Raw genomic sequence first — 24,770 nt, 5'->3', positions numbered from 1 at the left:
GGACTCATCAGCGGCTGCCTGTCGCCATCTTGGCCTCCCTGTAACCCGGAACGGCTGACCCCTGGCGCGCGGCTACTCGGGAGACGGCCCGAGCGCCATATTGGATCCGGGCACAAGGCTGCGGAGGCGGACCACCCAGCGGGGCAGAGGGGAAAGGAGGGTGGCAGAGCGGTGGGCTGAGGGGGAAAGGGGACAATAAACCCTCAGGGGCAGAATGGAAAAAGCCTGTTGTCCCTTAGCAATTTGGCCTTAGGGACAAATTAAACTGCCCCCATACTTTATACCCCCAGTTACCATGTGTGTAATAAGCATAATAAATAGTAACCTCATCATTTATTATTCCATGGATTGTAACAGCGCTACGGAACGAGTTGGCGCTATATAAATAAATGTAATTTAGTATACCCACAATCCTCTGTTTGCGAAGCCACTTGACCTGTGATGTCACGCACCGATGATGTCACATGTGAAGTGGAGTGATTGTGAAGATGTCTGGAACACGAATGGCGTCCAACATCCTTACACAAGATAGCAAAACGCATCTGCACTTGAGCCAATCCGCTGTCTTCCCGAACGACGCGTCCGGTGGCCCTTAGTGGCCGGACCCGGCCGGCGGATGCTTTTCGCTTTATTAGAGGAACGGCCTGTAGGGGGCGCCGTGAGGCCAATCCACTGGGGGTTTATTCTCTAAATAATGAAGCGTGAAACGTGTCGGTGACTTGGTTCTACTCCCGGTCACACGCGTGCTCGTCGGGGTCCCTACATATCCGTGGCCACGCTGAATTAGGTTTTAAGGGACTGCTTAGGGGGCTTGCGCTGCAGCTTCTCCCGAAGGCGAGGGATTTTTATTCATTCGTTGCAGTGGCTTTTAGAGCTCTCGGGGGTCGCGCTCCCTATTGGGGTCTGTCTGGGGCACCAGGAGTCCCTGTTAATGTCAGATTCTGCCCCCGCGCGGCAGGTCACTGCAGCTATTACCCCTCCATTGGTAGAATACCTGCCCCCCCCAGCACAGCCGAGGATGAGGGGCAGATTCCCTGCTTTTACCTCCATTAACCAGAAAGGGAATCCCGGCCAGGGGTGTCCCCGCTAAGCCTGCGGGCTTCGTGACGTTACACAAAATAAACACCGTCGTCTTGGCAACAGTCGTTGCGTGACGTCAATCTGGCCACACCACGCACGTAACGCGCGTCCTCTACGCGGGACAGGACGGCCTTATATGGTGCCGGAAATTTGACGTCACCAAGTCGGCATTGACGAGCTGCAACGTGTTACCACGGAAACCAAACAAGAGCAGCATCACGTGATCGGGAGACGTCCCGCAGGCTCTGAAAGATCGGGGCGGCCGGTACGTGCCGGAGGTAGAGGGGGGCGGCCGGTACGTGCCGCACGTAGAGGGGGGCGGCCGGTACGTGCCGGGGGGTGCTTGGCTTCTGTCTAACTGACCCCCCCCCTTTACTATTATTATTTCCTCGGTGTCGGCAGTTTCCTATTCAGAATAACCAAGATACCTCAATTCACTAACATGGCCGTGAGTGCTCGGCCGGGGCCCTTCCAAGCTCACTGGGTTTAAGCCTCCCACCCGGTTAACGAGATCCCATGTTCCCATGTAACAGAACCCACGTGATAAGGGGCACCCATAAAGTCATTGGCGGACAGAACGAAGCTCCCCCGGAATCTGGAGACCGTCTGCCGTCCGTCACTCCGGGACAGTGTAACCCACATAGAGTGGGTCCCGTGCTCCCGGCCCCGGGGCCACAGAGTGTACAGGCCACATGGGATTATTCAGTGGCCCTGTCAGGTCACCCCCCAGGATGTTCGCCCCAGCAGGCAGGGTGCCAAATGAACTCAGTGTGTGGCCCTTACAGTGTAACCCCCCCCCCCAAACACAACACTCAAACTCACACACGCACTGGAAGCAATCAGATTTTATTCATAGACAAGATACAGTTACGGTTCTGCTCCGTCAGGTATACAAAATAAAAATATAAATATCTCCATAAATTAAATAACCGTCTACAATAAATAAAACGTTTTCATGGAAAACTCGAGAAGAGACAGACGGGATTACAGTGAAAATAAAGCGCACGTTCACTCCAATGAGGTCAATGTCCATACCAGACGTAGAAGATGAAGTCACGGCTGCTACAGCTGCAGAGCGCGGGGCCCGCCCGGAAGCCGGGGCCCGCCAGCACCAAGTAGCCATGCGTGCGGGCTCGGTAGATGCTACACGGGATCACACACCAAGCCGGCAGCACCGCTCAGGGAATCGGAAGAGGGATCACAAGTTACCCAAATCATATCAAACATTTAGGGCCACACGCAGCCTGCGGTCAGAGGCCAGACGTCATGCTACATATCAACGAGGTTCACAACCAGGTCCGTGTCAGTGCTACATGTCAGGAAGAGTTATGAGGCAATGGCGGCAGTTGGAAGCAGGAGTCACCCGCTGCGCAGGCGCAGCCACCACGTCAAGCCAAGAGAGTCCAACACCACCGGTCCTCGGCAATGACACGACAGAGACACCGAGTTCATTCGAAGCACCGAGGCACGTGATGTCGTACGAGACATGCGCCGCGCACACAGCAGCAGGAAGGCAGCAGCGAGCCGTATTGCCTTGGGAGCGGGACGCTCGGGGCTCGGCCTCCTGCCGGCCGTCGCACTGGTTTCCTTTGGCGTTACAGAGCCAGCAGGGTGGGAGAGTTGAGAGAGTCCGACGATTGCTCGTTGCTGCTGCTGCCTCTGCGATGCGCTGCCCCGCAGTTGGGGAACGGCTCCGACTCGGGGTACGTGAAGACAAAGGAAGTGGTGTAAGTGGTGCATGTTGGCGTGCAGGTGACGACCGGCGTGCACAGAGGCTCCATGTCTGCAGACAGGGTGTTATACAGGGGCTCCCAGTCAGAGGCGCACAGTGAGCTGGTGAGGTCCACATCCGGTACGGAGCGAGCGGCGTCAGGCGCTCCAGGATGATGAGGAGAGGTAAAGAGGAAGTCATCCAAAGGCTCGGATTTGAGCTCCAGAGAGACCTGCAGCTGCGGATTCTCCTTCTCAGAGATGGAAGACTGAGGAAGGCTCAGAGGGAAGAGAGAGTCCGCCGACGTCTCCAGGGTGGAAGCAGCAGAAGAGACGCCAGCAATCAGACCGAGGTCCAGAGAGGAGCTGAAGTCCTGAAAGTCACCGTCCAGGTCATGGGGGATCTTGCAAGCGGGTTTGTGGGCCGCGAGTACGAACTCCAGCTTCTCCTTCTCCTTCAGGAGGCCGGCGATCTCCGCTTGGAGCGCAGACTTCTGATCCTCCAGCACATCGGTCTCCTGCAGACACACATTTTGTTAGGAGGCCATCAAAGATAGAGACAGTCGCCGAGCGCGTGCGTTAAGAACCTGTTCGAATACTTACAGCTTGGAGTGTGTCCGTCAGCTCCCGACGCCTGTTACGACACTTGGCTGCCGCCATCTTATTCCGTTCCCGTCGCACTTTCCTTTTTTCCTCCTCTTCTGGAGAAAGCTGGAAAAAGAAAAGACCGAACCGTCAAGATCACGAAGACAGACGGTGACCACTTGTGTGTCACGCAAAACGATTGTACACACAGAAACAAGCTGGATAGTTACCTGCTCCATCTTCCCCCTGCGGCCCAGGCTCTGCCCTCTGCCTCCGGACCCTTTCAGGACTCCAGTTCGACCGTAGGCGGGGGTAGATCCGTATGGGTGGGCACGAGGCTGAGATGGGGCTACTGAAGAGATGAGGGTGGGCTGCACCAGCCACTGCAGGTCCGTGGAAGTGGAAATGGCTGTGACCGTGGGGACAAAGCTGCCACTGGAGTCCGTGCAGAAATCCTGCAGAAAAAGAGATGAGAAGACGATGAGGACGTGCCCTGCGTACAGCGCTGCGGAATATGCCGGCACCATATCAACCACTACATAATAACATGCAGGAGGCAGCTCCTCCACTCCCAGCATGCCAGACAGTGGGATAAATATAGCTCTGACGTCACTAGTGACGCAGGAGCCGCTCAGGAGTCTCCTGAATGAACTCTGTTTTTATCAATGAATCCGATTTACACACGGAGGGAGAGGGGGCGCTTACTGCGCAAAATCTACCCCCCCCCCCCCCCAACACACACACACTACGGATCTACCGGCATGTGCCATCCCCGCCCTGAGCGCTTACCTGTGGGGTGACTGGGGATCCCAGGCTGGAGAAGGAAGCCGCCGGAGACGGGTAGTAGCTCAGGCTGTCCCCAGCAGGCGAGGCGCTGCTACAGCGGGATGAGGTGGCCTCATACTCGGTATTACTGGAAAATCCTTGATACATGGTGCTCGGTACTGGGCAGCGAGACCGCAGTGCTCCCGGTGTCCGCCGCAAGCTGTCAGTGATTCCCGGTGCGAGCTGTCAGTGATTCCCGGTGCGAGCTGTCAGTGATTCCCGGTGCGAGCTGTCAGTGATTCCCGGTGCGAGCTGTCAGCGATTGCCGGTGCGAGCTGTCAGCGATTGCCGGTGCGAGCTGTCAGCGATTGCCGGTGCGAGCTGTCAGCGATTGCCGGTGCGAGCTGTCAGCGATTGCCGGTGCGAGCTGTCAGCGATTGCCGGTGCGAGCTGTCAGTGATTGCCGGTGCGAGCTGTCAGTGATTGCCGGTGCGAGCTGTCAGTGATTGCCGGTGCGAGCTGTCAGTGATTGCCGGTGCACCAATTCAATCCACACCGTGCCACACCAGCTAAGCTATCAGAGCTCACTGCTGGAACACGCTGACTCGCCTCCCTTTATACTCAAAGGGGTTTTTTCAATGGAGTTACGTCACGGACTATTCCATCAGGGAGTGGGGTGTGAACGCTTCTGTGTGTTTTGTCTTCCGCAGCCGGCTGTGACTTGCCCAATGACAGTTCCCTTTCCGAATTCACATTCCGCGAGAAACTGAGAATCCCTCCAGCGACCAGCAGACAGAGCGAATCCACGGAAAGGCGCTTCACACCCCCGTGGATTCTCGCGAATGGTTCAAGCCCTGAATCGGGAATCCAGTGACGCAGATAACCTTAAATGGAAAACATCCTGTTCAGGGGAGGAGTCAGACTGCAATGGGCGGTGCTGCCGGGAAGAGCCCCAAGTGACAGAGTCAGTGAGGGGAGGGAGAGACGCTGGAGGGGAGAGAGGAGGGAGAGACGCCTGTGTGCGCTGTAAAGAATGAGTTGTATAACACACATGGCGTGTAACGCGCATGTCTGCACAATACACACCGCGTGTAACACACCTGTCTGTGTGCACTCAGTCGGTTACACTTATTATTCATCCCCTCGGTGGCACGTCTGCTGAGTCCGTGTTATCCCGTGTTGTCCTGGTGTGCGATCGCACACTCGCTAACCATGCACAAAGTCTCCACCATGCGCTACAGCGGCTGCGCACGCACAGTGCCACGTTAGATAGCATTTGGGGAGAAGCAAACAGAACATTATGTCACAACTCTGCAAAGCAACCGATGTACTTGGTGCTGCTTCCATAACGCGGCAACTGTCCCAGCTTAACGTTACCGGATGGCCCATAGCCAGTCAGCATCACGTGCGCATAAAACACCCTGCGTTCGGTGTCACCGGCTGGGGCATTTATATTCACAGTTTCCTTTATAAAGCCATTTCTATACACATTAGCGGGGCTTTTAGAGCTGTAGAACCCGGTGATACCCAGACCTCCTAGAAAAGAGGGGCAACAGGGTGGGGAGGTATCAGGGGAGGAAAGAGTGTTAGAGGTTAGGGTAAGCGCCCCACTAATCACAGAACATCTCCTGAAATGACTTGGTTTGTTTGTCTTCTCGTCTCGATCCGGAATCCCTCCCATATCCCTGAAGCCGTATCCGGGATTCCACGGCTCCCCGCCCGCGCAGGGATTCCCTTTGCTTTCGATGACATCACTTGAGATCTGTACAAGTTCAGCACGATTTTCCAGCAGCCCCAGGAGGGGGGAGCCCAGTACTGGAAATGATATCATGTATCCCTTCATGGATTTCTCTCCAGTCCTTTCAGAACGAGATACAATCACTGCAAGGAACTATAGGCTGCCGGTGGGCCCTGACCCTAAAGTGCCTGACATTTTACACCGGGCACCGTGTGTGTGTGGGGGGTATACGCCTCGGTATGTGTGACACTGACAGGCACAGTGTATGGGGGTATATATGCTTCAGTAGGTATGACACTGACGGGCACAGTGTATGGGGGGTATATATGCCTCGGTACGTGTGACACTGACGGGCACAGTGTGGGGGGTATATGCTTCAGTAGGTGTGACACTGACGGGCACAGTGTGGGGGTATATGCTTCAGTAGGTGTGACACTGACGGGCACAGTGTGGGGGGTATATGCTTCAGTAGGTGTGACACTGACGGGCACAGTGTATGGGGGGTATATATGCCTCGGTACGTGTGACACTGACGGGCACAGTGTGGGGGGTATATATGCCTCGGTACGTGTGACACTGACGGGCACAGTGTGGGGGGTATATGCTTCAGTAGGTGTGACACTGACGGGCACAGTGTGGGGGGTATATGCTTCAGTAGGTGTGACACTGACGGGCACAGTGTGGGGGTATATGCTTCAGTAGGTGTGACACTGACGGGCACAGTGTGGGGGGTATATGCTTCAGTAGGTGTGACACTGACGGGCACAGTGTGGGGGGTATATGCTTCAGTAGGTGTGACACTGACGGGCACAGTGTGGGGGGTATATATGCCTCGGTATGTGTGACACTGACAGGCACAGTGTATGGGGGTATATATTCTTCAGTAGGTATGACACTGACGGGCACAGTGTATGGGGGGTATATATGCCTCGGTACGTGTGACACTGACGGGCACAGTGTGGGGGTATATGCTTCAGTAGGTGTGACACTGACGGGCACAGTGTGGGGGGTATATGCTTCAGTAGGTGTGACACTGACGGGCACAGTGTGGGGGGTATATATGCTTCAGTAGGTGTGACACTGACGGGCACAGTGTGGGGGGTATATGCTTCAGTAGGTGTGACACTGACGGGCACAGTGTGGGGGGTATATGCTTCAGTAGGTGTGACACTGACAGGCACAGTGTGGGGGTATATGCTTCAGTAGGTGTGACACTGACGGGCACAGTGTGGGGGATATATGCTTCAGTAGGTGTGACACTGACGGGCACAGTGTGGGGGGTATATGCTTCAGTAGGTGTGACACTGACGGGCACAGTGTGGGGGGTATATGCTTCAGTAGGTGTGACAGTGACAGGCACAGTGTGGGGGGTATATGCTTCAGTAGGTGTGACACTGACGGGCACAGTGTGGGGGGTATATATGCTTCAGTAGGTGTGACACTGACGGGCACAGTGTGTGGGGGGTATATGCTTCAGTAGGTGTGACACTGACGGGCACAGTGTGGGGGTATATGCTTCAGTAGGTGTGACACTGACGGGCACAGTGTGGGGAGTATATGCTTCAGTAGGTGTGACACTGACGGGCACAGTGTGGGGGGTATATGCTTCAGTAGGTGTGACAGTGACAGGCACAGTGTGGGGGGTATATGCTTCAGTAGGTGTGACACTGACGGGCACAGTGTGGGGGGTATATATGCTTCAGTAGGTGTGACACTGACGGGCACAGTGTGTGGGGGGTATATGCTTCAGTAGGTGTGACACTGACGGGCACAGTGTGGGGAGTATATGCTTCAGTAGGTGTGACACTGACGGGCACAGTGTGGGGGGTATATGCTTCAGTAGGTGTGACACTGACAGGCACAGTGTGGGGGGTATATGCTTCAGTAGGTATGACACTGACGGGCACAGTGTATGGGGGTATATTCTTCAGTAGGTATGACACTGACGGGCACAGTGTGGGGGGTATATGCTTCAGTAGGTGTGACACTGACGGGCACAGTGTGGGGGTATATGCTTCAGTAGGTGTGACACTGACGGGCACAGTGTGGGGGGTATATATGCCTCGGTACGTGTGACACTGACAGGCACAGTGTGGGGGTATATGCTTCAGTAGGTGTGACACTGACAGGCACAGTGTGGGGGGTATATATGCCTCGGTACGTGTGACACTGACGGGCACAGTGTGGGGGGTATATGCTTCAGTAGGTGTGACACTGACAGGCACAGTGTGGGGGTATATGCTCCAGTAGGTGTGACACTGACGGGCACAGTGTGGGGGTATATGCTTCAGTAGGTGTGACACTGACAGGCACAGTGTGGGGGGTATATGCTTCAGTAGGTGTGACACTGACAGGCACAGTGTGGGGGTATATGCTTCAGTAGGTATGACACTGACGGGCACAGTGTATGGGGGGTATATATGCCTCGGTACGTGTGACACTGACGGGCACAGTGTGGGGGGTATATGCTTCAGTAGGTATGACACTGACGGGCACAGTGTATGGGGGGTATATATGCCTCGGTACGTGTGACACTGACGGGCACAGTGTGGGGGGTATATGCTTCAGTAGGTGTGACACTGACGGGCACAGTGTGGGGGGTATATGCTTCAGTAGGTGTGACACTGACAGGCACAGTGTGGGGGTATATGCTCCAGTAGGTGTGACACTGACGGGCACAGTGTGGGGGGTATATGCTTCAGTAGGTGTGACACTGACAGGCACAGTGTGGGGGGTATATGCTTCAGTAGGTGTGACACTGACGGGCACAGTGTGGGTGGTATATGCTTCAGTAGGTATGACACTGACGGGCACAGTGTGGGGGGTATATGCTTAAGTAGGTGTGACACTGACGGGCACAGTGTGGGGGGTATATGCTTCAGTAGGTATGACACTGACGGGCACAGTGTATGGGGGGTATATATGCCTCGGTACGTGTGACACTGACGGGCACAGTGTGGGGGGTATATGCTTCAGTAGGTGTGACACTGACGGGCACAGTGTATGGGGGGTATATATGCCTCGGTACGTGTGACACTGACGGGCACAGTGTGGGGGGTATATGCTTCAGTAGGTGTGACACTGACGGGCACAGTGTGGGGGTATATGCTTCAGTAGGTGTGACACTGACAGGCACAGTGTGGGGGGTATATGCTTCAGTAGGTGTGACACTGACGGGCACAGTGTGGGGGGTATATGCTTAAGTAGGTATGACACTGACGGGCACAGTGTGGGGGGTATATGCTTCAGTAGGTATGCCACTGACGGGCACAGTGTGGGGGGTATATGCTTAAGTAGGTATGACACTGACGGGCACAGTGTGGGGGGTATATGCTTCAGTAGGTGTGACACTGACGGGCACAGTGTGGGGGTATATGCTTCAGTAGGTATGACACTGACGGGCACAGTGTATGGGGGGTATATATGCCTCGGTACGTGTGACACTGACGGGCACAGTGTGGGGGGTATATGCTTCAGTAGGTGTGACACTGACAGGCACAGTGTGGGGGGTATATGCTTCAGTAGGTGTGACACTGACAGGCACAGTGTGGGGGGTATATGCTTCAGTAGGTGTGACACTGACAGGCACAGTGTGGGGGTATATGCTTCAGTAGGTGTGACACTGACAGGCACAGTGTGGGGGGTATATGCTTCAGTAGGTATGACACTGACGGGCACAGTGTGGGGGGTATATGCTTCAGTAGGTGTGACACTGACGGGCACAGTGTGGGGGGTATATGCTTCAGTAGGTGTGACACTGACAGGCACAGTGTGGGGGGTATATGCTTCAGTAGGTGTGACACTGACAGGCACAGTGTGGGGGTATATGCTTCAGTAGGTGTGACACTGACAGGCACAGTGTGGGGGGTATATGCTTCAGTACGTGTGACACTGACGGGCACAGTGTGGGGGGTATATGCTTCAGTAGGTGTGACACTGACGGGCACAGTGTGGGGGTATATATGCCTCGGTACGTGTGACACTGACGGGCACAGTGTGGGGGGTATATGCTTCAGTAGGTGTGACACTGACAGGCACAGTGTATGGGGGTATATGCTTCAGTAGGTGTGACACTGACGGGCACAGTGTGGGGGTATATGCTTCAGTAGGTGTGACACTGACAGGCACAGTGTGGGGGGTATATGCTTCAGTAGGTGTGACACTGACGGGCACAGTGTGGGGGGTATATGCTTCAGTAGGTGTGACACTGACGGGCACAGTGTGGGGGGTATATGCTTCAGTAGGTGTGACACTGACGGGCACAGTGTGGGGGTATATGCTTCAGTAGGTGTGACACTGACGGGCACAGTGTGGGGGTATATGCTTCAGTAGGTGTGACACTGACGGGCACAGTGTGGGGGTATATGCTTCAGTAGGTGTGACACTGACGGGCACAGTGTGGGGGTATATGCTTCAGTAGGTGTGACAGTGTGGGGTGGGGGTATAGCCTGTAGGAAGATGTCCCCTCTAGCGTTTGTTCCTGAATCACAGACCCCGCGATATTACCCCCTAACCCGATTAACAGCTTTTAAAGGTGATCTCCAAGCCGCCTATTGGACCCGTCATCAGAACCAGCCCGGGGAATGACAGCTTCATCCAGAAGCACCTTCCAGGTGACCAATCAGAGACCTGCTGCCGAGAACATGAAAACTGACACCTTTCCTTCACGGGGTTAAATGTCCTGTAACGGGATTCGGGTCTTTCAGACGTTTTGCCTCCATTGCTTCTTCTGACCCGATCCGATCATCATACAAACCAGCCCTCGGAAACCAGCCGCAGCCGTGTCTGTATAACCAACATATGTCACTTTACGTGTTCAGATACTGTGATCTCGTCCGTAAATCATTATATGGCGATTATTCTGGTGTCTGCAGGGCTGCTGAGAACCCGGCAATAACATACAGCAGATAAGACATGTCTTCATTGCGTAACCCTGTCCTGATGGCAGGATCTGATTAACTGTGCGTGTCACATGGGACGGGGCAGGTAACACGTCAGAACGGGGCGACTGGCGCGGGGCCCTCACCCTAAGCACAGGGTACAGGCACCTCCTGCCCATATCACCAGCATGGGGCACACGCGTGGGAAATAAGACACATATTATGGATGGGTCCTGTTAAATAAACCAAAGGTTCTCATAAACACCCAAACATGCCAAAATCAGGCACACACATGCAAACATCACAGTCATACCACATTACATGCAATGACCTCAAAACACGCAAAACTCAATGCATCACGCTATCTACTGTAACAGAACACATTACATGTTATATACAGTAACTATGGAGACACACAGAACACATTACATACAGTAACTATGGAGACACACAGAACACATTCATGTTACATACAGTAACTATGGAGACACGCACAAGTTACATACACTTTCACCACAACAAACACTCCAGGCACTTAACACTGTTGCTATGGAACGAATTAGCCCCACCCCTTCTTGTCCCCGCCAATGATTCCTCTGTTACCAAGACGGCAGAAACTGCCTACTGTTACCATAGTGACCAAGTGAAATATTTGGCACGCGCGTTCATAGACACGGACAGCACGTTTACGTCACCACGTTTGTCCAGTAAACGGGCGGGTCCTCGCGTCACAAACAACTCTTATCACGTGAACCGGTTCCCGCCCAGTGGGTGAGGTGTTGGCATAACAACCAGGAATAACAATGTACAGAGAGGATCTAAGACACAGAGCGAGCGAGAGGCACTGGAGCGCAGGGAGACTGCCAGATACCGGGGAGCGAGAGCCGCAGAGCGCAGGGAGACTGCCAGATACCGGGGAGCGAGAGCCGCAGAGCGCAGGGAGACTGCCAGATACCGGGGAGCGAGAGCCGCAGAGCGCAGGGAGACTGCCAGATACCGGGGAGCGAGAGCCGCAGAGCGCAGGGAGACTGCCAGATACCGGGGAGCGAGAGCCGCAGAGCGCAGGGAGACTGCCAGATACCGGGGAGCGAGAGCCGCAGAGCGCAGGGAGACTGCCAGATACCGGGGAGCGAGAGCCGCAGAGCGCAGGGAGACTGCCAGATACCGGGGAGCGAGAGCCGCAGAGCACAGGGAGACTGCCAGATACCGGGAAGCGAGAGCCGCAGAGCGCAGGGAGACTGCCAGATACCGGGGAGCGAGAGCCGCAGAGCACAGGGAGACTGCCAGATACCGGGGAGCGAGAGCCGCAGAGTGCAGGGAGACTGCCAGATACCGGGGAGCGAGAGCCGCAGAGCGCAGGGAGACTGCCAGATACCGGGGAGCGAGAGCCGCAGAGCGCAGGGAGACTCCCAGATACCGGGGAGCGAGAGCCGCAGAGCGCAGGGAGACTGCCAGATACCGGGGAGCGAGAGCCGCAGAGCGCAGGGAGACTGCCAGATACCGGGGAGCGAGAGCCGCAGAGCGCAGGGAGACTGCCAGATACTGGGGAGCGAGAGCCACAGAGCGCAGGGAGACTGCCAGATACCGGGGAGTGGGAGCCACAGAGCGCAGAGAGACTGCCAGATACCGGGGAAAGAGAGCCGCAGAGCGCAGGGAGACTGCCAGATACTGGGGAGCGAGAGCCGCAGAGCGCAGGGAGACTGCCAGATACCGGGGAGCGGGAGCCACAGAGCGCAGGGAGACTGTCAGATACCTGGGAGTGGGAGCCACAGAGCGCAGGGAGACTGCCAGATACCGGGGAGCGGGAGCCACAGAGCGCAGGGAGAATGCCAGATACCGGGAAGCGAGAGCCACAGAGCATGCGGAGAGACTGCCAGATACCGGGGAGCGAGAGCCACAGAGCGCAGGGAGACTGCCAGATACCGGGAAGCGAGAGCCACAGAGCATGCGGAGAGACTGCCAGATACCGGGGAGTGAGAGCCACAGAGCGCAGAGAGACTGCCAGATACCGGGAAGCGAGAGCCACAGAGCATGCGGAGAGACTGCCAGATACCGGGGAGTGAGAGCCACAGAGCGCAGAGAGACTGCCAGATACCGGGGAGCGAGAGCCACAGAGCGGAGAGGGACTGCCAGATACTGGGGAGCGAGAGCCACAGAGCGCAGAGAGACTGCCAGATACCGGGGAGCGAGAGCCGCAGAGCGCAGGGAGACTGCCAGATACTGGGGAGAGTTGCGTGGTGCGGTTGCAGGGTGACAGCCTCTCAACGCTATTCGTCAGCTTTCTGTAGGAAGGTCATTTATTCTGTAAGCAGGTGAATCGGGGTCTGTTCAGGGAACTCATCGTCATGCGGTCTCCTCGCTCGCAGCTCGGGGGTCCGTTCCGCAGATCATTTTCCCTGAATGCGTGACGTACCGGGTCAGCGCGATGTATCAGCCCTCCGGGGAGATTGTTACCGTAACCAATTTCTGATTTACTATTATTACAGGGAGGGGGCCGGCGGTCTCGCACACGGTTGCAGAGTTTCTGGTTTATTATTTTTAATATTATTAGTAATTATTATTATTACAGGGAGGGGGCCGGCGGTCTCGCACACGGTTGCAGAGTTTCTGGTTAATTATTTTTAATATTATTAGTAATTATTATTGTTACAGGGAGGGGGCCGGCGGTCTCGCACGCGGTTGCAGAGTTTCTGGTTAATTATTTTTAATATTATTAGTAATTATTATTGTTACAGGGAGGGGGCCGGCGGTCTCACACGCGGTTGCAGAGTTTCTGGTTAATTATTTTTAATATTATTAGTAATTATTATTGTTACAGGGAGGGGGCCGGCGGTCTCACACGCAGTTGCAGAGTTTCTGGTTTATTATTATTAATATTATTAGTAATTATTATTATTACAGGGAGGGGGCCGGCGGTCTCACACGCGGTTGCAGAGTTTCTGGTTTATTATTTTTAATATTATTAGTAATTATTATTATTACAGGGAGGGGGCCGGCGGTCTCACAGGCGGTTGCAGAGTTTCTGGTTTATTATTTTTAATATTATTAGTAATTATTATTGTTACAGGGAGGGGGCCGGCGGTCTCACACGCGGTTGCAGAGTTTCTGGTTTATTATTTTTAATATTATTAGTAATTATTATTATTACAGGGAGGGGGCCGGCGGTCTCACACGCGGTTGCAGAGTTTCTGGTTTATTATATTTATTATTATTATTATTACAGGGAGGAGGCCGGTTTGCGCTGGACCCAAACGCCGAGGATCAGCTATTCTGACTGTAGGATTTGGGTTGGTTGTGCTGCAGGTGACACATACAACCATCTACCTTCCAGCATGGTGTTTGGCCCCCTGCTTGGCTCCTTTATAGGATTTTCACAGGCAGTGGACAAGTTCACGCTATGTGCCTGGAGCGTGTTGGGGTCCCCAGCATCTCACGCTGCACTTCAAATGGAGGAAAATCTGCCTAGCCCCCCCAAAAGCACGCGTGTTTCTTACATACAAACAGGAGCTGATCTAATGTGTCGCAGATATCTACGTGCGTGTGCGGCGTGACATACATGTGTGGGGAGGGGGAGCGGCTACACGCCGGGAAGGATTTAGGTCACAGCTTTTTTTAATGTGGCGGCGCACAGACAAGAATAGCTGCTCGCTGCCTCCATCACTAAATATAGAGCAGCCGGTGATGCCAGCACTCCAAGCCCATCACTCCGAGCCGCCGCCGCTCACAGCCAACGTACAAAGAGAATGACAAGGCTCCCGGCAGCCGCAGGATTTATATTCTGTATGCCGCCTGACGGAATCTCCCTGCCTGGAAGACGAGGAGGGGGCAGCATTCCAGAGGCGCTAACGCACAGTCCCTGTATTTACCCCATGAAGGAGGGGAAGAAATGGACGATGATCACAAACCGCTTTTATTCCTGACAGGTGCGCTTCATGCACGCACTGATCATTTCCCCTAAGTTAACTCCTCGCTTCCTGTATCTCTCCGCTTCGTTCTTTGCCCCAACGCCCCCCCTCCATCTCTCTGCCCCTGTAACAACTACTCCTCCTTCCGAGCTCCTGACCTTCAGCGCTCCATAAACGGAGGTAATGTATAACTCTTCCCGGGTGCCATCAGGACCCCTGCAACGTATACCGACATCCTCCGCCACAAATTGCGTGGGGTCCGGACCACCTTCCCTAGTGTATTCACACCTAACATACCCCAATCCAAATACACACAGCCGCAAAGTGCCACATACACCTCTAAGCAACAGTATCGGCAATCGGGATACCGGTGTTGGGGTGTGGCTAGGGGCAGGGAAGGGTGGAGTCAGTAGGATGGCCAACCGCCCACTTCACCTGGAGAGCTACCTGGTAGCATTCAGCTACAGTGCATTACAGCCTCCATTTACAGGGGATCCCCAAGTGCCCCATGATCACCCGCACCTAAAGTGGGGTAGTTACCCGGGCAAAGTCTAAGGACTGACCGTCTCGGGAAACACCGCGATGCTTTGGGTGTACAACATTAGTGCTTAATAAATAAATAAAAAATGCATACTGCTGTATCCTGTGTGTCAGACCGGTAGTCAGCAAGGAGACCCAATAAGGTTTTACACGCGTGGAGCCTCAATCGCGGTCCGTTTAAACAGCGATCGGGCCTCAGGACTCGCAAACTAAAAACCCGCCTCTGTTTAGGAGACGTGGCTCTGTCACACCAACTTGTGTAGTATGTACATGGACTTGCTACCCGGTAGAGATGGTATGGTGAATTTCAGTATGAGAGGGGTTAATTCGATTGTATAGGCATGTGGTGCCAAAAGGTCTTTTACGATAAATTTGTGTTTTGAAGCTCGGACTCCAACCAGGGCCCTCTGCAAGGTGTGAAATCTTCCAGTGGAGATGCCGCTATGTCTACTTGATCCACCATATGCCTGGATCCCCTCATAGATACTGGATTCTTTGATATGCTAAGTGACCGCTAGCAGTCAGGAAAACCATTTCATATCCAGGTCATATCCAACACATACAATAATAACTCATAGATTCATAATCATACCTCCTTCTGTGCATACCTAGAACGGGCAAAGCACACCCTACAAAAAGAATACAAACATGGCCAGTACAACGTTAGCCGTTTGGGAGAAATTGTGAAGTCCGTGGTATTCAGTCATAAGAAGCAAGTTTGACATATCTATGACTTCATAATTTACAAGAAATTCCTAAATGCAAGAACGATTGCTGTGGCGACGCAGGAGGGAGAATAAGATGAAAATGAGTTATTTTGACGATGTGTTTCCACAACACAAGGGGGAGTCACTTTTGGTTCCTAGAGGTACCCCTTCCCTCCGCTTACACCACCTCTGGGCCGGCATGGAAACTCGAGATGAACCGGAAAAGGTATAAAGTTAATGAGAGGAAATCGGTCGGGGGGCTTAGTAGGGGCCAAGATCTAATTTTGAGTAAGTCGCCATCTTTCCTCGCCGGAGCCCTACGGACAGAAAAACTGTTACTTTACCATTCAGTAAGTAGTTTGGTTTTCTGTAATTTCTCCTTTTTATTTTATCTGTTGGTGTAAATAATCTGTTTATCATCTGCTTTTTGTATGCACTGGGACTATTTTTTGTTCATAATAAATATTCCTTTATTAAGTTCTGCCTTTGTCTGGTAAAGACTCGCGTTACCTGATGAGACCATTTTATTGGTAATTTGAAATCACGTAATTATTGTGTTAAAGTGTATTGTGTGGGGTTTTAGTCTTAATTGTCTTGGTGGTGGCAGCGTTATGATATTACTTATATTATTATAGTTAATTGCAGGTGGTATTAAAGGTGGATATTTTTATCACTATTTCCGGTCTAGGGCAGACATATTTTTTAACCCTTTTACCACCAGAACTAAGTCATGCGCACGCAGTGCATTTGTGACAGGCCCTGCGCCTGCCCCTTTAGTTTATTCAATGAGTACCTGCATATAACACCCGGAGATTAATGATTCCCGGGATTAACCCATTAATCACTGGGAAAAAACTTCCCTTTCCAATCTCCTACTTCTATAAAAGCCCTCGCACCCTGTGACATCATGGCAATAAATGCACAGAGAACGCCGCACTCGCTTATCTGGGTATATAAATATATATACCCAGATATATATATATATATATAGATGTGGGTAGTAAGCAAAGGGAGAAGAGCTCCCGAAAGCTTGTCATTCCAAAATTCTGTTAGTCCAATAAAAAAGGTATTATCACAAGATACTTATTCCACCTGTTATTTGAGATATATATATATATATATATAGGACAGTGGTAGTTCTCTTTCACCCCTTCACCCTGGGCGAAATTTGGAATGGAGTAGAAAAAGTGCCCGAACCCCATGCGTACGCTCAAAGGCTTAAGACGTATTTTCTTGAAGTGTCCGTTGCTGATGACGTCAGGTGTCAGTCACGTGGTGAGGATAGGGGTGCGATTTGTTGCTTAGCAACTGCTACGCGACCTGTCACAATCGCAGTGACATACCAAATCACGCGACCTACAGCAACCAATCGACTTTTTACACCTCCTCACCGGAAGTTTCCTTTTACCCGCATCAAACATGGCGGTCTAGGCATTAAGGGATAGCAAACGGTTCGGTCGTTCAGGCCCCCGGTGGTCAGAGAGGCTCATCCTTAGAGCACTGGCTGTATACTACAGCACGGGCTGTACCCTTAGTTCCAGGCCATCCGGTGGAGGATGGTTCATCGTGTTCCCTGGCTGACCTTAGCACCTCCTCTTCCGGTCGAATGTTTCCGGTGTGAGTCTCCATGGCCCGGTTGCTGCTATCGTTGGTCGCGCTGCTCCTGTGCGGCGCTGTACAGCCGCTCTCCTTCCCGCTCCAGCCGAACAGTCGAAAATGTCTGCGGGAGGAGATCCACAAGGACGTGCTGGTCACCGGGGAGTACGAGGTGTCCGAGCAGCACAGCCAGGGCCAGGTCCGCCTTAAGGTGAGAGAATGGTGGCGTAAGAGGGCAGCTGGGAAGGGCCGGGGTATTGGGAGAGGGGGAGCTGGGAAGGGCCGGGGTATTGGGAGAGGGGGAGCTGGGAAGGGCCGGGGTATTGGGAGAGGGGGAGCTGGGAAGGGCCGGGGTATTGGGAGAGGGGGAGCTGGGAAGGGCCGGGGTATTGGGAGAGGGGGAGCAGGGAAGGGCCGGGGTATTGGGAGAGGGGGAGCAGGGAAGGGCCGGGGTATTGGGAGAGGGGGAGCAGGGAAGGGCCGGGGTATTGGGAGAGGGGGAGCAGGGAAGGGCCGGGGTATTGGGAGAGGGGGAGCTGGGAACAAGGGGCTCCTAGAATTTGGAGAGAGGGAGTACTAGGAGGGGTGCTGGGAGGTAGGTGGTATATGGGAGAGAGAGGGGTTATCTGGCAGGCGGGGGGGTATATGGGTGAGAGAGAGGGGTTATCTGGCAGGCAGGGGGGTATATGGGTGAGAGAGAGGGGGCATCTGGCAGGCGCGGGGGTATATGGGTGAGAGAGAGGGGGCATTTGGCAAGCGGGGGGGTGTATAGGGGCGGGGGAGAGGTGCCGTATGGGATGTCCTGAGGGGCTGTGTGTGGGTATCATGCGTGTCTGTGGAGTTTGGAGCAGATCATGCGTGTGCAGTTACAAATGTTTATCCACTGATCCTGACTGTAACCCCCCCCCCCCCCGGCCTGTGGGAACTAAACAGCTGACAGCGCTTCACCAATCCCACGTGCCTCGGGCTTGAAACAAGAAACCTGCCTGATGAGCTGCCCCCCCCATTAAAGGGACAGTTTATCACCCGACCGCCTGGGTGCCTATTAAAGCGCTCGGGGGGGGGGCCCTGAGCTCCTCAGAATAAACAAACATAGGGGCTGGTGCATCGGTGGTGGGAATCGCCTTCCACGCAGCATCCACCTGGTGAGAATTCTTCTCTGGTGGGGGGGTTCTGGCCCCCGGTATCACGGCTGCCCCCCCTTCCCGGTATCACGGGCCGTGGCTGATACACACACATGCACACCCCCCGGTATCACGGGCCTCTTTCTCTCTGCAGATCACAGACTCGGCGAATCACATCCTCTACTCCAAAGATGACGCCATCAAGGGCAAGTTTGCGTTCACCACCGAGGAGTATGACATGTTTGAAGTATGCTTCGAGAGCAAGTTCCCCGCAGGTGCGTCTGTGTTCCCAGAGGAGGCTCGGGGTATATTTACGGCATGGGGTCCTTAGGGTAGAAGGAGATAAGAGCCGTCGGCCGGTACTTTCAGCTGCAGACCTTATACAATCCTTGGTCTCATCTTAGATTCAGGAGCCTCTGCCACTTCTGCTGAGAGGCTGTTCCACTTATCTATGACCTTCTTGTATTGCGTCTAAGCTTCTGGGCCTCTAATACTATTTGACTGTGTGGCCCTTCAGTGGGCGCGATGGACTGGTCATCAGCTCTTGTTCTGTTTTGCAGGCGCCGGCCGCGTCCCGGACCAGATGGTCAATCTAATCATGAAACACGGAGTGGAGGCCAAAAACTACGAAGAGGTGAGTGCCTGCGCTGGGCTTATCAGGGGGGTCTGGGGGACGCGATGCGCGAGGGCTGTTTGATGGGACTGTGGATGGTGGGGTATTGGGGGGGGGGTGCGGTTGAAGTTTTGTCTAATCCGAGTCCCTCTTCAGATAGCAAAAGTGGAGAAGCTGAAGCCCCTGGAAGTGGAGCTCCGGCGTCTCGAGGACCTGTCCGAGTTTATTGTTAATGACTTCGCCTACATGAAGAAGCGCGAAGAGGAGATGAGAGACACCAATGGTGAGTGTTAGACAGCCTGGAGTGTCTCACCGAGTGCCCCCGCTGTCTCTCTCTCTCTCTCACCTCTCTGTGTCTGTCTCCTAGAATCCACCAACGTGAGGGTCCTGTACTTCAGCGTCTTCTCCATGTGCTGTCTCATGGGTCTGGCCACCTGGCAGGTCTTCTATCTGCGGCGCTTCTTCAAAGCCAAGAAACTCATCGAGTGATGAAGCCCCGGCGGTCTCTTCCTCCTGAGGGAAGCGCTTTGCGGACGTTCTTCCAGCCCCTGCTCTGTATATAAATGCCCGGCACCACCTGGTATTACCCCTCCGACGTCCCTCTGTCTATCCTGGGATTAGCACAGTTGCCCCCTTGTTACCCTCTGCTGGGGTGATTATTCTGCTGTAAATTTTGGATATTTTGACATTAAAATGGGGAGAATCTCCGTGGGGATTTCTGGATTTCTTACCACTTTTTTTTTTATTATTATGATGTAAAGGAGTTCCGGGGCAGTGATGTCACCGAAGGTTTTAACCCCTTATGTGTGCCCAGCCTGTGATATATACATGTTTGTGCCGTTACATGTATGTGATGCGTATATGTTGGGGCGTTTACTCTTTACCTGATTATTAACCTGAGTGTCTGCAGAGAAAGTCGATATTACCCCGGCGGTATTATCAGGGCTGTTATGTCGCACCTCCCCCCCTCCCCGGCTATTATATTTTTGTCACTGCCGGGGTCAGATCTGCAGCCACATGGCAGCGTTCCGTGTTTTGTAGGACTGTTTGGACAAGTTACACGCCTGTTCAACTGCATCTCCGCATCACAGAAATACCTACAGGGATTATACTGTGTAACGACGCGGAGAGTAAAGGGTTAAACGGTAATACACTCTTAAAAACCAAGAAAGTACTTTCCTGCATGTACGCCGCCTCCTCGGCTGAGAGTGATGGGCATCGGAATGCAAAGGCCATCAGTCACCTGGAGCAGATTTTGCTCCTCAGCGCTAAATCCCTGGGACGGCGGGTGTCGTGGAGGTGGGGGGGGGTACACGGAGCACACGCCACTGTCTGCTTCCAACACGTTCCATGATGGGGTTTGGGGCTGTTTTTCGTGACAGCATGAAACTTCATAAAGGTTTGAATGGGTTAATAGATACCCCGGTACCGTCTGAGGGGATTTGTTTTGGGCTAGGGGTGTGGTTAAAGGTGTGTCTGAGGGCGGGGCTATGTAGAAGCATAATGGACGAGTCCTAGCGGTGATTGGCAGCACACACTGTGTGTAAAGGCACCAGCTGGTTATTAATAGCTTTATGGGGAGGAATAATCTTGCAGATCCTGGGCACATTCTAGTCTGCAGAACGGTATTTGTTTTATGAACCGTGTCGGAGTTCATGTTACACGCATGTCCCTTTTTCTGCATGCAAACCCGCACAGGCGTTCTTTAGTTATTGGGGTCAGTAACCCCCGAGATGTATTCGTCCGTACACTTCCTGCACATGCTCAGTAGCGCTGCCACTTTGTTGGGGGTGGGGCCAGGAGATGTGATGGCGTGAAGCGGAACGCTGGGGTATGATGTCATATATATCGTGCACAACTTAGCTATACAAGGTCGCCAATCAGGGGATCTCACCAACCGGCCCGTGGCCCCCGCCCGAAAATCTGACCCTGGGAGGTTTGCTTTTGAATGCAAGCCGAGCGCCCAGCAGCAGCCAATCGCATGCCAGCAAAACCTCAGCATTCACATGCAGCCATTTGCGTGCGGTAACATGCTCCGGATCCCATGCAACATGGAAATAGAGCTGGAGTGGGCGTCGAGTGTATGCGTATATCTCTGCTGCCTTGAGGGCCACCAACGGGCCAGGACTTCTGCGTTTTCCTGTTAATAAATTAATGGATTGATGATTGAGGCGCCGGAGAGCGACGGGTGGGTGAGGAGTCAATTCTCCCCAAGAGGCTTCTCACCCTCTTCTACCTCTCACCCTCCCGCTGCTCTCACTCTCTAACCCCCTTCTCTCCCTATTACCCTCACCCCCCTCCCGCCGCTCTCACTCGCTCTCTAACCCCCTTCTCTCCCTATTACCCTCACCCCCCTCCCGCCGCTCTCACTCGCTCTCTAACCCCCTTCTCTCCCTATTACCCTCACCCCCCTCCCGCCGCTCTTACTCTCTAACCCCCTTCTCTCCCTATTACCCTCACCCCCCTCCCGCCGCTCTCACTCTCTAACCCCCTTCTCTCCCTATTATCCTCACCCCCCTCCCGCCGCTCTCACTCGCTCTCCAACCCCCTTCTCTCCCTATTACCTTCACACCCCTCCCGCCGCTCTCACTCGCTCTCCAACCCCCTTCTCTCCCTATTACCCTCACCCCCCCTCCCGCCACTCTCACTCACTCTCTAACCCCCTTCTCTCCCTATTACCCTAACCCCCCTCCCGCCGCTCTCACTCGCTCTCCAACCCCCTTCTCTCCCTATTACCCTCACCCCCCTCCCGCCACTCTCACTCACTCTCTAACCCCCTTCTCTCCCTATTACCCTCACCCCCCTCCCGCTGCTCTCACTCTCTAACCCCCTTCTCTCCCTATTACCCTCACCCCCCTCCCGCCGCTCTCACTCGCTCTCTAACCCCCTTCTCTCCCTATTACCCTCACCCCCCTCCCGCCGCTCTCACTCGCTCTCCAACCCCCTTCTCTCCCTATTACCCTCACCCCCCTCCCGCCACTCTCACTCACTCTCTAACCCCCTTCTCTCCCTATTACCCTCACCTCCGCTCTCAGCCCCCCCCCCGTTCTAACCCTTCCTCTCCCCTCCTCTCTCTCTCGGGGTTTTCCTGGGTATTTCTCGCTCGGTCTGCGCAGCGTTTCGTGTTAAGTTGACATTTCAGATGCTTTCGTCTCGTGACTTCCAGTTCAGGTCCACAGATAGCAAAACCCACACGGGAAAGGTGACGGCGTCATGGGAGGAGACCGGAGGGAGGTGAGAGGTAAAAGCGGCGACAGAGAGAGACAGACACAGAGGGGAGAGAGAGGCGCCCAGAGAGGACGTGCGGGAGACAGGAGGAGGGCGCCTGGCTGAGAGTTACAGGAGCAGTAAATAAGGATAAGTGGTGGATGGTGGGACATGCAGCCCGACTCCGACAGCAACGAGCCGCCATACAGCAGCTCCCCGTCGCCAGGTAACAGACAGGTACGTCCCGGAGCCTCTTATTACCCATACACCGCGCAAGCTCTCTTCCCACTCTGTGCCCTGTGATGTCACCGCTCTCGCTGATGTCAGGGCTTTATAATGTATAAAACAGCGGACCGGCCCCCTGTATAATGTATAGATAAATCAGTGACCGGCCCCCTGTATAATGTATAAAACAGCGGACCGGCCCCCTGTATAATGTATAGATAAATCAGTGACCGGCCCCCTGTATAATGTATAGACAAATCAGCGAGCCGGCTCCCTGTATAATGTATAGATAAATCAGTGAGCCGGCCCCCTGTATACTGTATAGATAAATCAGTGACCCGCCCCCTGTATAATGTATAAATCAGTGACCGGCCCCCTGTATAATGTATAGAGAAATCAGCGACCAGCCCCCTGTATAATGTATAGATAAATCAGTGACCGGCCCCCTGTATAATGTATAAAACAGCGGACCGGTCCCCTGTATAATGTATAGATAAATCAGCGACCGGCCCCCTGTATAATGTATAGATAAATCAGTGACCGGCCCCCTGTATAATGTATAGATAAATCAGTGACCGGCCCCCTGTATAATGTATAGATAAATCAGTGACCGGCCCCTGTATAATGTATAGATAAATCAGCGAGCCGACCCCTGTATAATGTATAGATAAATCAGCGAGCCGCCCCCCCGTATAATGTATAGATAAATCAGCGAGCCGCCCCCCCGTATAATGTATAGATAAATCAGCGAGCCGCCCCCCCCCCCGTATAATGTATAGATAAATCAGCGAGCCGCCCCCCCCCGTATAATGTATAGATAAATCAGCGAGCCGCCCCCCCCTGTATAATGTATAGATAAATCAGCGAGCCGGCCCCCTGTATAACGTATAGATAAATCAGTGACCGGCCCCTGTATAATGTATAGATAAATCAGCGAGCCAGCCCCCTGTATAATGTATAGATAAATCAGCGAGCCGGCCTCCTGTATAACGTAGCCGGTTCTGTTTTGTCTCGGTGATGTCAGCGCCGTGTGTGATGTCACTGCTCTGTTTGCAGGACTCCTCGGATGATGTAAAGAGAGTGCAGCGGAGAGAGAAGAACCGACTTGCAGCTCAGAAGAGTCGTCAGAGACAGACACAGAAAGCCGACGCTCTGCACATTGTGAGTGCCGTGCAAACGCTCTGCAGCCCCGGCGCTCTGCAGACTGTCGCTCTGAGCATTAACGTGACAGGAAACCCCCGGCTCGGCGGCAGAGCTTCCCCTTCCTGTTTGCGGTTGGTTAGGTCGGGAAGCTGCCGCTGCGCATGCCGTGGAGTGTGTTACACGCGCTCAGTGACTACGCTTATGGTGCAGGAGCTGCCCCTCCTGGGATTCCCCCCAGGGTGCCGTACAGGTTGAAGAGGGTCCGGGGGCAGTTACCCCCGAGGGCTGCTTTGTAGGAAGGATTTGGGGTAACAAGGCCTTTAGGCAGCATTTAGCCCAACAGGACCCTCTCTTCTCATGGGTTTTCTCTGCTGTCCCTAGCTGTCAGTGTTGGACAGGACTGGATGTTGTGCTCCGGGCATGTTGTCACTTACGGCTACTTTCTCACTTTGTCTCTTCACAGGAGAGCGAGAGTCTGGAGCGACTAAACTGCGCGCTGCGGAGGGAGATCCGGTTCCTGCGAGAGGAGCTCAAATACCTGACGAGTGTCCTGAGCTCACATCAGCCGCTCTGTGTCCTGAGCGCCACCAAGCAGCCTGCCTTCCAGCCACACGTGGTCTCTCCCCGCTTCCACAGCTGAGGCCGTAACAGGCGTGGGCTGAGCCCGTAACAGGCGTGGGCTGAGCCCGTAACAGGCGTGGGCTGAGCCCGTAACAGGCGTGGGGCCGGACCTCCTGCGCATGCTGAGCCCGTAACACGCGTGGGCCGGACGTTTTGCGCACGCTGCTACTGTGAACGTGTTACATGGTGATTTTATGTAAATAAAGGCAAGAGACTCACCCACCCATTGTTACCGTGTACATGGCATGTGTGTGGCATGTGTGTGGAGTGTTGGAGGCTCCTAGGTCATGTTTATAGGTTTGTGCATGTGAGGAAGGGGTAAGAAGCAGCA

The 24,770-nt window shown here is 53.9% G+C and overlaps 4 protein-coding genes across 4 annotated transcripts in view; 2 read left to right on the top strand and 2 right to left on the bottom strand.

Moving 5' to 3' along the window:
- The window catches only part of NEK9 (NIMA related kinase 9), an 11,492-nt gene extending 11,435 nt beyond the window's left edge, over positions 1-57 (bottom strand). Inside the window, exon 1 of the mRNA XM_053474996.1 lies at positions 1-57. This exon is cut by the window's left edge and continues 168 nt beyond it. The gene's annotated coding sequence lies outside the window, so the exon portion shown is untranslated.
- A 1,853-nt stretch (positions 58-1,910) lies between these two features.
- On the bottom strand, positions 1,911-4,535 carry FOS (Fos proto-oncogene, AP-1 transcription factor subunit). The gene is made up of 4 exons (XM_053474976.1): positions 4,165-4,535; positions 3,606-3,830; positions 3,394-3,501; positions 1,911-3,308 (listed from the first exon to the last, which is right to left on the bottom strand). Exons 1-4 carry the CDS (start codon positions 4,306-4,308, stop codon positions 2,676-2,678), a joined length of 1,110 nt encoding a protein of 369 aa, XP_053330951.1. The 5' UTR covers positions 4,309-4,535; the 3' UTR covers positions 1,911-2,675.
- Positions 4,536-17,328: 12,793 nt separating this feature from the next.
- On the top strand, positions 17,329-19,966 carry TMED10 (transmembrane p24 trafficking protein 10). The gene is made up of 5 exons (XM_053474988.1): positions 17,329-17,717; positions 18,785-18,905; positions 19,191-19,264; positions 19,400-19,526; positions 19,611-19,966. Exons 1-5 carry the CDS (start codon positions 17,538-17,540, stop codon positions 19,730-19,732), a joined length of 624 nt encoding a protein of 207 aa, XP_053330963.1. The 5' UTR covers positions 17,329-17,537; the 3' UTR covers positions 19,733-19,966.
- A 2,344-nt stretch (positions 19,967-22,310) lies between these two features.
- On the top strand, positions 22,311-24,661 carry BATF (basic leucine zipper ATF-like transcription factor). The gene is made up of 4 exons (XM_053474994.1): positions 22,311-22,687; positions 23,732-23,836; positions 24,282-24,459; positions 24,567-24,661. The coding sequence occupies exons 1-3, from the start codon at positions 22,622-22,624 to the stop codon at positions 24,456-24,458; spliced, it is 348 nt and encodes a 115-aa protein (XP_053330969.1). The 5' UTR covers positions 22,311-22,621; the 3' UTR covers position 24,459; positions 24,567-24,661.
- Positions 24,662-24,770: the final 109 nt, after the last annotated feature.

This window comes from Spea bombifrons, chromosome 9 (assembly GCF_027358695.1).
Source record: "Spea bombifrons isolate aSpeBom1 chromosome 9, aSpeBom1.2.pri, whole genome shotgun sequence".
NCBI classification, from domain to species: domain Eukaryota; kingdom Metazoa; phylum Chordata; class Amphibia; order Anura; family Pelobatidae; genus Spea; species Spea bombifrons.
This window is presented reverse-complemented; position numbering and strand designations above follow the sequence as displayed.